Raw genomic sequence first — 13,501 nt, forward strand, 5'->3', positions numbered from 1 at the left:
GCTTTCTTTATATTCACAGAAAGTATTTGAGACAAGTGGAATTAATACCATGTGGATTCTCAAAAACTGGAACCAAGTTCCATTCTGGAGATTTTTTCAACTCTGTACACCACTATCCAAGATGACAAATTTAAGGGATACCATTCATTCCTTGATCAATGGGGCTTTTGTTACAAAACGTGGTGTACACATATACAGCTACGTATCTATATTCTGACGTTCAGAACAATTTGTGAAAAATGAAAGCAAATGCCATGTTACGTTTACTGAGAAAAGAATATGTAAAATCCTTGACTTCCACATTGATAACTAGACCGCCTCCGTGGTCTAATGGTAGAGCGTCCGCCCAGAGAGCGGAAGGTCCGGGGTTCGATCCCTGACCGCGTCATACCAAAAGACGTTAAACGTTATTACCCTGTCTGGCGCTCGGCATTAGGGGGCTACAACAAGGACTCGTCGGCTCGGAGTCAGTATACTGTGTCTGAGTCGGGTTTTTATGTTAAACTGCGGCATGGTATTTCAGTGAGCTAGCACTATTAATCGGCATCACTCCGAAATAGTACAAGCAGCCACACACATAAATACACGTGCATGCTATATAAGTGCAATAATCTTGGACGCGACGTTAAACTCCATTTCACCTCACCTCACATTGATAACATCTACGTACATTTTGGGGTCAAACGCCCCTCAGATGGTTATCTTGAAACCGATGTATATCACATGTCCAGTTCACGTTGATCACAGATCAGAGTCTGTGATTCGTCTATAAAATCTAAGACAAGAATGTTATGTCAAAGTCTAGTAGTTAGGATGTACTCTATGTTCCCGTGTATTTACCTGATAAACACTTGAGTTGCCTTTCCATGTGTTTGTGACGGGTGCCACCGGTGGGGAAGGATACGCTCACCTTTTCGCGAACACCTGGTCGTCGGCTGACATACATGTACATGTATATAACTCAAAGTTCGATCTCACAGTAACCAAGCTCAATCGCCAAAAGGAAACTGTACCTGAGATAATGTTCTATTGTTGGCGGTGCCCGTCGGCTTCTACGACCCGCGTCACATTAAGATTTCCTCCTACATCAAACTAACACACGGTGATATAAGCTGAAATATCGTTTGAGTGTTGTTAAAGCCATCTCACCGATACAGCGTACGACACGATACACTCACTCATCGCACTCTAATTACAGGAATACGCCTGCAAACATCTTTGTGTACTGTTACAGTATGTCATCGTCACGGAATGACGAACGATTGATTCTGTACCATAATCGCAAACTCAATATATGATTGATTTATTAGTAACATCAAACTTAAGTCATTGATCTGTTTTATTAAGCAATGAGCGATTAATCAACAGGTTTGCATATACTGTTTATAAAAGTGGTAATTTTATGAATTATATAATAAAACAAACTACCTCCTTAGTGCATGTAACATATTGACCACATTCTCGCTATGGTAACCATACGGGAGCGTCACGGGGAATCGGAGCATCAGTGCACACCAGTCTCCAGCACCGTTGACACGTTAAGCACAGGTGTTCAACAGATCTGAGCGAGTGCAGAATGGCTTTCTATTCTCAGTACAAAATGATGTGGGATAAAATCAAAATGAAGACCATCATGTTAATGTTGATGTTTTCATGTGTGTCATCAGATTGGCTGTCAGAGATAGGTGGAGAGCAAGACAGAGTTTTACCCGGACATGTTTTTCAGGTATTTCAGACAGCAACAGTTCGACAGTGTCACCGACTCTGTGGATATTCAGCAAGGTGCTTTTCGGCCAACTGGATCTTGTCAACTAGAGAGTGTCAACTTAGTACCAGTGCTTTAGGTGGCGGTAGTTTACAAGTGTCCGCGAACAACGTGTACCTTCCGGTTCATCAATTTCCTCCACAGGTAGGCAGTTTCCATATGAATGCGTGAATGTTGAATCATGACAGTTCAATAGGGTAACAGATACCCTAGTTGACTAATGATCATTAGGCTGTGAACTCATTTGCCCACCCTGAACCATGAATTCCGAATACTACTTAACACAACCCCAAAATCATATGTAAGAATTGAATGTACAAAGGCAGAATGTCAGCCACAGTCCAAAACCTATAGAACACGTTCCTTGGTCATAGAAGGAAGACATTTGAAATTAAAATTACTGAAAAATATCGACAACAATATATAAGGTATAGAATCATTTTTTTAAAATGTTGAATCTGCATAGTTACCAAATACGAATGTATTTGCCTTCCGTGTATCACACTGCAGAGTTACCTCTAAATGGACTCCCGAATCCGGCGTATAATTATTTGAAGGTGGGTGTGAATCCCACATTTGCCCTGATGTTGATTCATGGTGTGACAGTACTATACCTGTAAACTGCTCACATCAGGTTTTCCTCCATATTACACTGGACCCGTGAAGTTCCGGGGTAGAATAGGTTTTCAGCAACCCGTGCTTGCCGTAAAAGGCGACTAAGCTTGTTGTGGGAGGCGATTAACAGGATCGGTCGGTCAGGCTCGCTGACTTGGTTAAAGCATGTCATCGATCCCAATTGCTTGGATAGATGCTCAGGATGTCAATCACTGGATTGTCTGGTCTAGACTCGATTATTTACAGACCGCGGTCTTATAGCTGGACTTAATGCGGCGTTAAACAACCAACCAACCATATTACACTCGTGATGTAAGCGACATTTCGCTCAACTTATTCACTCACTCTTCCAATTTATCGCGATTCAAAATGGTCAACCCACAATATCTCAAATTCAATCGGGCCTCAGTCTGGCACACTATGTAGGAGATAGTAATCCCTACGTAGGACATAGTACGTCCTACGTAGGAGATACTAAGTACTAAGTAGGAGATATTAAGTCCTACGTAGGAGATAGTGATTCTAGGCCATACTAAGTCCTACGTAGGAGATAGTGATCCCTATGTAGGAGATAGTAAGTCCTACGTAGGACATAGTAAGTCCTACGTAGGAGATACTTAGTCCTACGTAGGAGATAGTTTGTCCTACGTAGGAGATACTCAGTCCTACAAAGAAGATAATAAGTCCTACGTATGAGATACTTAGACCCATAAAAATGTCACCGTGGTCCTACTACGCTTCCGTACTAACCTGAGTTGGAAGGTTTTTGTATCTATACTGTTGCATCACACTAAAAATGTTATTATCATGACCGACTATTTAGTATTCTTAGGAGAATTGTAGGAGACAAAAACACAACTGGGAAAGGAGGAGCGGCGTTTGTTAAACATTACTTTTGAAGGAAATCCAGCATGTTGGTGTTTCACGCCAGAAACCTACGATTGTGGGTTCCAATCCCGCCTTGTGGGTTTCACCAACCAGGTAAGCATATGAGATCTGCATCACTTCGGGCTTTCCTCCTAACAAATAGTGATGGTACCATGTGCCCGCGAAAACATATTATGCCAAATGATTTTTAAACTAGAAAAGAAAACTACTTAAATATAGTTCACAAATATGTCACCACGGCCAAAAGACATAAAATGTGCATGAAGCATAACGGTTGTACTTTTCAACAATAGTGCTCCTAACCTTGTTATAGATTAATAATATACCAACAGTGGATGTTTGCTATTTTATAGATTTATTCTTCAAAACATACGAAGTTAAACGTATAATGAAGTAGTCCCTATCAGCCAATCAAACATCTAGAATGACCGAAAGAAAAGTTGATAGTATGTGCGCACTGCAAAGGTGTGGTAAAACATACACGCATGAACCTCATTAACACCAGGCGTTGTGTAGGATTAAGCAGTGACTGGTTAAGCTTTTTCTTATATGTCATGCCTTCTACACACGTAGGAATATAATCGATATTTGATGTGGCATACAAACGCTGTAACCATTGTTCAACCACACCAGACGCCATTACCCGAACTTGTCAAATAATCCAAAATCAACTTTTGGTATTAGTCTGCTTATTTTTTACTCATCTTGGAGCTGGGGCTGGGCTAGGATTTTATCGCAAAATATATATTGTGCTTCAGACATTTAAAACAAACCCTATATTGTCGCAAAGTGGTTTTCCTAAAACAAACCATGTCAAGCCATATATTTTATCGAAATGGAGAAGCGATATTTTAGCTTGTTCGATAGGTAATCGCTAAAACTGTGTTAAAAAACTTTATTCTCTCAGCAAACATCTCTGTCCCCAAGAGCGATTTCTTTAAGATACATACATGTAACTACATATTAAAATCATCCTGTTCAAACAAGCCGTTTGCATTGTATCCCCTGAGAACAAAGAACTTGTACATTAGGTGAATCCCCACCTTTTGCCGACAATTCCAGCATATTTCGCTGCGAGGTATTCAAAGAAGACAGCAATTTGCACATATCTAAGAAGTACTTATGTTCCCTTTCCAACGCATATTTTGTATCCAATTTGAAATAAGGGACAAAACCCCTTCCATATTCAATAGAAATCACGAGAACATATGGTACAAGTCAAAATAAGGAATTACATTGAACATAATTTTTGTCACTGATGCGTCAAATTTGGAAATGTCTACCATAAAAGGTTTTGAAAGCTTCACTGAGGCCTTAAATGTTGTAACCTTGATGAAACAACTTCTGAGCAAGAGTCGTATGGTGCTCTTTGAAATCTTGTTGGAAAGAGCATGCTCGATTGAATCTCAAAAGCTGTGAAATTTGAACTTCAAAGGCTGGAGCTGCTCGACATGAATGGTAAGTTGACTATAGGAAAGTTGAAGACGTCCCTCTTGTCATACAGTCTTGTGGAGAGTGTTTTGTCACTCTGAATCTTTATGCATAGATCTGAATGTGAAACAGATGTTTGTTTGTTTGTTGTTTAACGCCTCACTCAGCAAAATTAGACGGTCTCACTGGTCTCCTTTATTTCTAGTTCAGGTGGGTGAATCAGTGGAAGGGAATTGGCTATTTGATTGTTATTGAACGATATCACATCATCTTAATTTACACTTCTTGGCCAAATTACTTTGTTTTGACTTTGGCAATCCGAACAGAAATTAAGATTCATATGTATAAAGAACCAGATCCGCAGGAAGGGGGCCACAATTGGTGCCAATGGCACGTAGTTATCAATATTGTTTTCTCAGTAAACTTCAGACGACATTTGCTTTCATTTTTCACAAATTGTCCTGAACATCTGAATATGGGCACGCAACTGTATCTGTGTTCACCACAATTTGTAACAAAAGCCCCATTGATCAAGGAATGAATTGTATCCCTTAAATTTGTCATCTGAGATAGTTGTGTACAAAGTTGAAAAATCAAATGTTTTGACAGAATGGGACTTGGTTCTTTTCTGAGATTGCAAAAAGTTGAGTTTTTGAGAATCCACATGGTATTAATTCCACTTGTCTCAAATACTTTCTGTGAATATAAAGAAAGTCCTTCCTTGGTTGTATTAATGATTATTGTCAGTCTTTGACATATGGATTTGGTGGTACATTTACTGGACCCAGCAATATACATGTATCTATCTCTTTATGGCTTTATAGCTGACGCCCTGCTTGTCCATGAATCAAGGAATAAATTATTTTCTTAAGTTTGTTATGGGGGATAGGGGTGTACAGAGTTGAAAATTCAAATGTTTTGACAGAATGGAACTTGTCTCTTTCTGAGATTGCAAAAAGTCAAACAAATCCTTTGAGTTTTTTGAGAATCCACATAATATTTATTCCACTCTCTGTTCATATAAAGAAAGTCCTGCCTTGACTGTATTAAGGATTATGGTTACTCTTTGAGACTGGGATTTGGTGGTACATTTGCTAGACCCAGCAACATATCTCTCTTTGTACGGATTTTTTTAGAGCTTTGGAATCCAGTACAAAAGAGGAATGGACAAATAAAATCTTTATGTTAGTTAATATGAATTATAAACTCGAAAATACGATCTACGAAGTGTTGCCATCTTGTTATCACTATTATATATGAAATATGTACTATTCTCTTATACCACAAGCGGTGTTTTATGGAGAAGTAGCAAGTTGTGAAGTCATCTAAAGTTTAATAAACGAATAAATAGGTAATAACAAAAAAGAATTACCTGGAATGTCTTCTCAGCATTACTTTCAACAGGTATTGATTCATTTAGCGAAAGAATGCAAGACAATGTCAATAACCAGTGAGCATTCAGATCAATAGCCACACTAAATGACTTCATTAAGATCAGGTTATTCCAAACAAATAATGATCGATCTGTGCCAAATCTAACTGTTTACATGTTAGGTATAAACACTTTTCGGTGAACAGTTTAACAGGTCCATAGTTACAAGTAACTTGCTCCAAGACATTAAGTCAATAGAGGACAGTTGGTACTTCATAATTATAATTAGAGTGTAGACACACATTGTTGGTGTTAGGAGTATAGCTAAATTGAACCTATGCTTTTTCCAGAAGTTGATCTAAATAGGTACTGGTTAATAGTCATGGTTAAATGTAACGAGAAGGTCACAGTTGAACCCTTTTGTACTTTACTCTTCAACAGACATATTTCCAGATCATAATTGGGAAAAATAAAAAGGTTTAGAGAAGTAGAATGTCCATCACACTGTGATGGTGGCACAACTTACGCTGGGTCAGAAATGCAGTAGTGGTCTCGTTGTGAAATTTTAACTGCAGATTCAATTTTTTCTGAAAGTTTACAATTGCAAATAAAAGTTGTATACATTTGTGTTTTGTTTTGTTTGTTTGTTGTTTAACGCCGCACTCAAACATGCGGCCTTGCAGTTTGTAAAAAACGCATATTGTGTTTTCAAGAATTTGACTGCTCTCGTTCCTCGGGTCCGCACTCCGTTTTTTCTGGAACATCACGAAGTGTTTGGACACCTAGACTTCTCACAAATATTGTCTTAATAGTCTTCGTGCACGTTTCAGCACTTCGGTCCATAAATTGTTTTTTATCGGATTACTCGAGATGATTTACTGCAAGTAATTGGGGAATTTGAGGAAATGGCAGTATGGGGACAATTTCTGCTTTTCTAAGTTTTTCCAAACATCTAAATATTTATTTCAGTTGCTCTATGAACTTTATTCTTAGTCAGTTGTTTTAGTTCACGATAGAAAAGAAACATTTTAAATTTTATTTTTAAAAAAATCTTCCCAGACTCACCCATGCGCAGATGAACCCTGTGGAAATGACCATGTGTGTGTCCCTGTCACCAAATCTACCAACTATGTATGTGTACACGTCGACACAAATACAAACCAAGCACCTGCGACTGGAATAACGACCGGTACTGCACCTACTGCTGCAACAACTTCTGTACAGGATACAACACCGGCGTTGACAACAACACTGGCACCGACAACAACACCCTTACCAACTACAACGGCAGCTCCATCTACTACAACATCTGCACCAACTACAACAGCATCATCAACTACCACAACACCTGCATCAACTACAACACCCGTCCCAGCTACAATTCCAGCTCCGACTACAACACCTACACCAACGACAGCACCAACACCGACTACCACTATATCTGTACCAACTACAACAGCAGCACCAACTACTACAACACCTACACCAACTACAACAGCAGCACCAACTACTACAACATCCGCTCCAACTACAACACAAGCTCCGACTACAACACCTACATCAACGACAACACCAGCACCGACTACCACGATATCTGTACCAACTACAACAGCATCACCAACTACTGCAACAACTGCTCCAACCACAACAGCAGCACCAACTACAACATCCGCCCCAACTACAACACCAGCTCCGACTACAACACCTACACCAACGACGACACCAGTACCCACTACCACAACAGCTGTGCAAACAACAACTACACCAACAGCTACTACCCGTAAGTACACAAGAGTAATACCTTGAAATAGGTTCCATAGGCACTAGGTTATTAGGTGCTCTGGGCTGTTGCCGGTCATGTCGGGAAGACAAATGACTTCCGTGGGCATTCCGGAGCAGACGAAATCCCAGCAGCTTGAACTAGCCTAGGATTCAAGACATTGACATCGTAGAGTGTTTTAAGACAATTACTAGTGTCCCCCGCAGTGATATGTCTCGAATGGTCTTGAGCATGGCAGAAACCTCTACACTCTTACTCGTTATCACTTGTGACTTTGTTCATTCTATGTCATTATGCCATCACACAATGGTTTGCCTTGACTTGATGTTTCCAAGGCAATCATAATTTAGCTGAATAGGGAAGACTACAGCAAAAGAAAAAAATGTTTGACTCTACTCTGATCTGCGTCCATGGCGGAAAACATGATGTGATTATATATTGAAGCCCGACTACCCATTCAGTTTGTCACTTGCCAACTTTGTTTCAGGTTTCCCAGCCGTTGAATTGATCCTACCTGCCGAATAAAACTGCAACTTTATTACCTCATGTTCCTAAACCTTTGTCTCATCTGGAATGTACAGCAATTATGTCGTAAAGAAACTTCTTTCTTTTATCTGATATTTTCATTTAAATTGTTCGAGGCAATGAAGTGCGGCTGTTAAGCAGGACGTACGAAACCCTTGGCTTAATAACTGTTCTTTTCACCCAGATGATGGCACGTGCGTTGATAACAGTGACTGCAGTTCCCTTCCCTTCACAGAGTGTTCAAACAGCCTCTGCGTATGCACCGTGGGAAGTGACATGGATGATGCCACTGGCATGTGCAGATCATTAGCAGGTATATTGACACATCTTTTGATAGTAAGAGAGCATCATCAGTGTTACTATCGCTTCAGTAGAATATTGAAATGATTAGGTAAATATTGAACACTTTGACATTCTAAAGATAATATGACACTGATTGCTGTCGAAACTATACTGAACGGCAAAAGAAACGTCACCATGGATAGATATATGAGAAACCTTATTTGTCCAAACACTGTAAACATACTTTGAGACATATTAAAAAGAGGAAACTTGGCAAAACTGATCATCAAGGTTGAAATTAAAGTGTCAAATGTTCTTAAAGTGAAACACAACACTAGTCTCTGAGAAATGGCATCACAAGTCAGTGTCCCGTGTGTCCGCGATGTGCATTGATGACAGCCGTGCAACGTTGATACATGGAATGGAGGAGGCGGTTGGTGAAGGCCATGGACACTTGAGCCCACACTCTGAGGAACGTCATTCAGCTGTCTTTGAATCTCGTCCCACAGGTGCTCAATGGGATTTAAAACAGGACTGAGGGCAGTCCATGGCGTGGTTCTAATGCCATTCTGCTGGAGGAAGTCTCTTGTTGCTCTCGCAGTGTGGGCACGAGCGTTATCATGCTGAAACGACGTGCCAATTGAGCTATGGCGTGTTGTCTCAAGACTTGATCAATGTACCGAGCTGCTGTGACACCACTGTCCCTCTCTGGACCGATGTACTGGAGACCACAGGGCCGACCTTGTGTGCAAGACCAATTCCACCCTACACCATGATGCTCGGACCACCCTACGAGTCTCTCTCAACAACACACGCATCTGAATAACGTTCCCCACTGCGTCGCCAGAGAACGCTTCTTCACTGCTGGTGGTACCAATGTGGGTGCTGTGTTGCCCGCTGAAGACGCTCCCGGCGATGAGGTGGTGTCAGAATTGATCCTCGGTGTGGCCTGTGACAGTGGAGGTGTCTGCTCGTCAATCGTCGACGTACGGTGTCCCCAATAATGTGTCGCTGGTGCGTCCCCGTGGTCTGTCAAGCAGTTTCCGCAGCAATAACAAGGCGATCTTGAAGGTGCTGAAGAGCCTGTATATGGTCCTAACGTGGACTTGAAATCCATTGGCTAATTGCCGGGCAGTTTGTCCAGTTCGCAATCGTCCAAGGGCTTGGTGTCGCTCATTTCATCACTCTTGGCATGTGGTAGCAATTCAATAACGAATGAATGTCCGATCTGGGTGGATTTTTATAGGGCAAGAAATGAAGGAACGCATGTGCATTTCAATTTGCACGGAACTCACGTACATCGGGTTACCGTGGCCGTTGCCGTGATGCGTTTGGGCGATCCGTGTTGTTGTCATCATAATTTTAATCATCAAATTTCATTTTACCGGACAAGGTAATGTTAAATTTTAGAAACTTTGACAAAACTTGCCCAGATATTTAAAAAGGAAAACATTTCATTCAATGTTACTTTGGGTTACGTTTCTTTTCGGGTTCAGTATATTTGACTATTTCATAAGATTTCTCTCATCAAACTAAAATGGGTCCTAACATGAAACAAACTTAAAAATATCGGTACAGAGAGCATTTGAACCTAATTGAGGTCCTCCTTAAAGCGTTTCTGCCTGTGAAGATCCAGGTTAAAATTTGTTTCCAGCAGCTCATGCCAATAAACAAGATCGATTCTCATGATGTCAACACTGGAACGATTAAATTGATTAGTTACAGACTCACGTCACATATCTAGAATACATATGTATTTCTAATTGCGGCGTGAAAGAACAAACAAACAAGTTAAGCGTTTCACAATAGATATGGCAATGTATCATCTATATCCTGTCCAGGCTTGATAATATATATCTTCAAATAACTTGAAACAGGTTATGTTGAGCCTAGTTCAGCTGTTCAGTGGCGCCTGGAAAGCAGTTGAAAAGAAATACACGAACGCTTCTTGTTTGCATGTCAGGTAGCTTGGTCCTCTCTCGAACTGTCCCATACGTGAAGACTAGAGGTTTACACTTTACCCCTTGTGGAATTAGTAGCCATTGCAGTTTCTTAAGTAACGGTGAAATGTAATTTTGTAATTTGGTCCTTATAATTCTTGCTGCTCTGTTTTGTATTCTTTTGACATGGTTGATTGAGCAGGAACCATTTAGCAATGAATTACAATAATTCAGGCTTGATGAAACATACGAGTGGATCAATAGCTTAGTGGTTTCTGGGACAAGACACTTTGGAATATTCCCTATATTCCGCATGTGAAAGTAAGCTGCTCATGAGATGATTTGAGTTTGTTGCTTTGATGCATAACTGGCAACAAGTTTTCTCATTGGTGTAAAGTGTGAAAAAGGGAACATTGGATTTGATAGGGACTGAAGATGAACATGTTTAATTTATCAGCTGGTACTCACAGCACCAGTCACCTCCACCGCTTACCACCTTATACCCCGATCCGCCGGTGACACTGGACCTAAGCTAATAACAACGGATGCGCACGTACAATCTCACACAGCAACCACACGTCAAAGTGCACGTCGATTAAAAACATGTAAAAACACAGAGAACATTAATAATCAATTGACTTTCAAAGACAGAATCGATGCATTTATCTTTGTATGTATCTTGAGAATGACGCCAAATACTGTAAAGCAAAAAGGAGATATCTTATAACATATACTTTTTGGTCAGAAACGAAAGTGTTGCATTCTGGAAACATGCAGAAATGTTACCCAAAGAAGTCATAGAATACTCGATTCCGCACCCTCCACATGCAATGAACAGATTGTACTGTGGTTACGTGTTTTCATGTGTAATTCATTTTGCACGATGGATTAATACAACTGTGTTGTAATCATTTCACACAATTGCAGAGTGCTCGTCCTTTGGATCTACCTTCACCACCTTCACGGATACTGTCATCACCGATCATAATCTTCAGACCCATACATCGAAGACGTCAGCACAATGTGAACAATTGTGTCTAGAAGCCTCATTCGTATGTAAATCGTTTGAAATGTATTACAAACTATGTTTATTGCAGGAAGTCTCCTGGTATGATGTTACAGGAAGTGAACGTGGATATAAGAAAAATCTCAATCATAGCCAACGCAGATGTAATTGGTGAGCTACGGTATGAACTTGAGTGCCATTCTATGCTACAGGAGTAACAATCCCAAAGCGCAACAGCTTGTCTATATATCGGTGCTTCTCCAGCACACAGAAGCTGTGCAAGACCTTATGATTTCAATGTATTGTGTCCAGGTTTTGGTGCTGGTATTATAATAATGATTAACCATTTTACTTGGATTTTTTCCGAAGAAAAAAAATTGGTCCAGATATAACAGGGAAAAAATTAATGCATCCTCAATTTTAGCCACAAGCCCGAAAAATCTATTTGCAGGCCATATTGGATGTCCTGTGAAATTAATGTAACTGTGAATACAAATCTTTGAAAAAATTGCTTAGTTCGTGTGTTTTGACGGAAAACTATTACATCCTGAGTCCATTGGGCAGCATAAACAATTTCACTTACACATCACATACATAAAGAAGCGAGATTATGTCAGTCAGTAGAGGTCTGCTTCTCTTCTTGTAACAGCAGGTAACATTTAGGAGATAAACATACTGTGTGTTCAATGTAGAGCTAGGTTACCTGTAGATTTTACCCCGCTAAATTGAATTTGGAACCGAACGCGCAGCGTGAGGTTTCAAATGTTTAATTTAGCGCGGTTAAATCTACAAGTAACCTACATGTAGCTCTACAATGAAAACACAATGGGTTTATCTCCATTCTACCATGACTAAAAAACGCGGGCTCTTTGGTGTTAGCAAATATATTGAGTGAAGCGGCATGGGTTGACTCCAGTGTTTTGAGTGGGTTATCGATCTGAATTACCGAATCACCGAACAAAATATGGTGCTGTATATACTGAAGCAGTTTGTTTATACCGTTATACTTGACTCGAACATATGACAGGCATTGAACGCATATAAGCACGGCAACTTGGAAAGCTAACATGAGGTGGGCATCCTTAAAGAAAACAAAGCAAGCTTTGCAAGGCTTTCGCTCTACATCGCGCATCACCACTATGACGTCATATCGCTCATTGTGACGCATAAAATATGACGTCACAGTCGTATATAGAAAAGCGCCAAAAGCCCTCTGTTGTCTCCAAAACGTAAATAGATTCCCCTTGTAGATTTCTATCATGTTTTCTGCACGAAATGTATTGCCACGCATCCTTTGAATAGTCTAGTAACCGCTTCTGTGCATTTTGTAACTTGTAATTGTAGATTACTTGTAATCCGTAAGCCGTCAAACCGGCTGTTTCAATTAGCTGTGATTTAACAGCTTCTGCTTGGCCAATCAGAATCGAGTAAATTCCAAATTCATGGCAGAATGAAACGTTGAACTAAAGGAGTTTGATAAGCATCAGCCTCGGAATCCTTTCATAGACATTTTGGTCAAACCCTTGTTTAGCTTTACTGTGTCGACACGCTGACTGTCAGTTCGAATCACTTATTAACATAATACTGTGTGGCCACTTCAATGATTTAGTTTGCAATGTATAACACGTTTGAATTTTGTACCACATGTAAGTATGTACCAGAAATATTTTTTTCACTGTGGTTAATTGATGTATGTCATTACTCTTGTTTTGATTTCCTAATGTCCTGCGTACTGTCGGTGTTGTTTCAAATATCAGACTGTTGTCGGGGGCGCTGCACTTCACTGTACAGAGTTGCGTCCCTTAGACATGCCTGAAACATATGGCCAGCTTCGCCCTGATTATGTTTCTAGGTTTGGCAGCAATATGCCGATGCTTGGTGTTTCAGCATTGCGGTA

At 40.2% G+C, this 13,501-nt stretch overlaps 1 protein-coding gene across 2 annotated transcripts; it reads left to right on the top strand.

The window, feature by feature from the left end:
* Positions 1-1,525: 1,525 nt before the first annotated feature.
* Positions 1,526-12,694, top strand: LOC124145525 (probable serine/threonine-protein kinase clkA). 2 transcript variants are annotated; one of them, XM_046515308.2, is made up of 4 exons: positions 1,526-1,909; positions 7,131-7,851; positions 8,561-8,689; positions 11,526-12,694. In XM_046515308.2, exons 1-4 carry the CDS (start codon positions 1,577-1,579, stop codon positions 11,777-11,779), a joined length of 1,437 nt encoding a protein of 478 aa, XP_046371264.2. In that variant the 5' UTR covers positions 1,526-1,576; the 3' UTR covers positions 11,780-12,694. The 2 variants fall into 2 exon arrangements, with proteins under 2 accessions (XP_046371264.2, XP_046371265.2); XM_046515309.2 differs by lacking the exon at positions 11,526-12,694 and having other exon boundaries at positions 1,772-1,909.
* The last annotated feature ends 807 nt before the right edge of the window (positions 12,695-13,501 follow it).

Source organism: Haliotis rufescens, unplaced genomic scaffold (genome assembly GCF_023055435.1).
Source record: "Haliotis rufescens isolate VD_foot unplaced genomic scaffold, xgHalRufe1.0.p SCAF_8, whole genome shotgun sequence".
Taxonomy (NCBI): Eukaryota; Metazoa; Mollusca; class Gastropoda; order Lepetellida; family Haliotidae; genus Haliotis; species Haliotis rufescens.

What these genes read in the sequence shown, in the direction of transcription:
- LOC124145525 (XM_046515308.2), top strand. Translation starts at nt 1,577, where the DNA reads ATGGCTTTCTATTCTCAGTACAAAATGATGTGGGATAAAATCAAAATG. An exon ending in TACACCAACAGCTACTACCC is followed by an intron (nt 7,852 to 8,560) that starts GTAAGTACACAA and finishes CTTTTCACCCAG; the next exon opens with ATGATGGCACGTGCGTTGAT. An exon ending in CATGTGCAGATCATTAGCAG is followed by an intron (nt 8,690 to 11,525) that starts GTATATTGACAC and finishes ACACAATTGCAG; the next exon opens with AGTGCTCGTCCTTTGGATCT.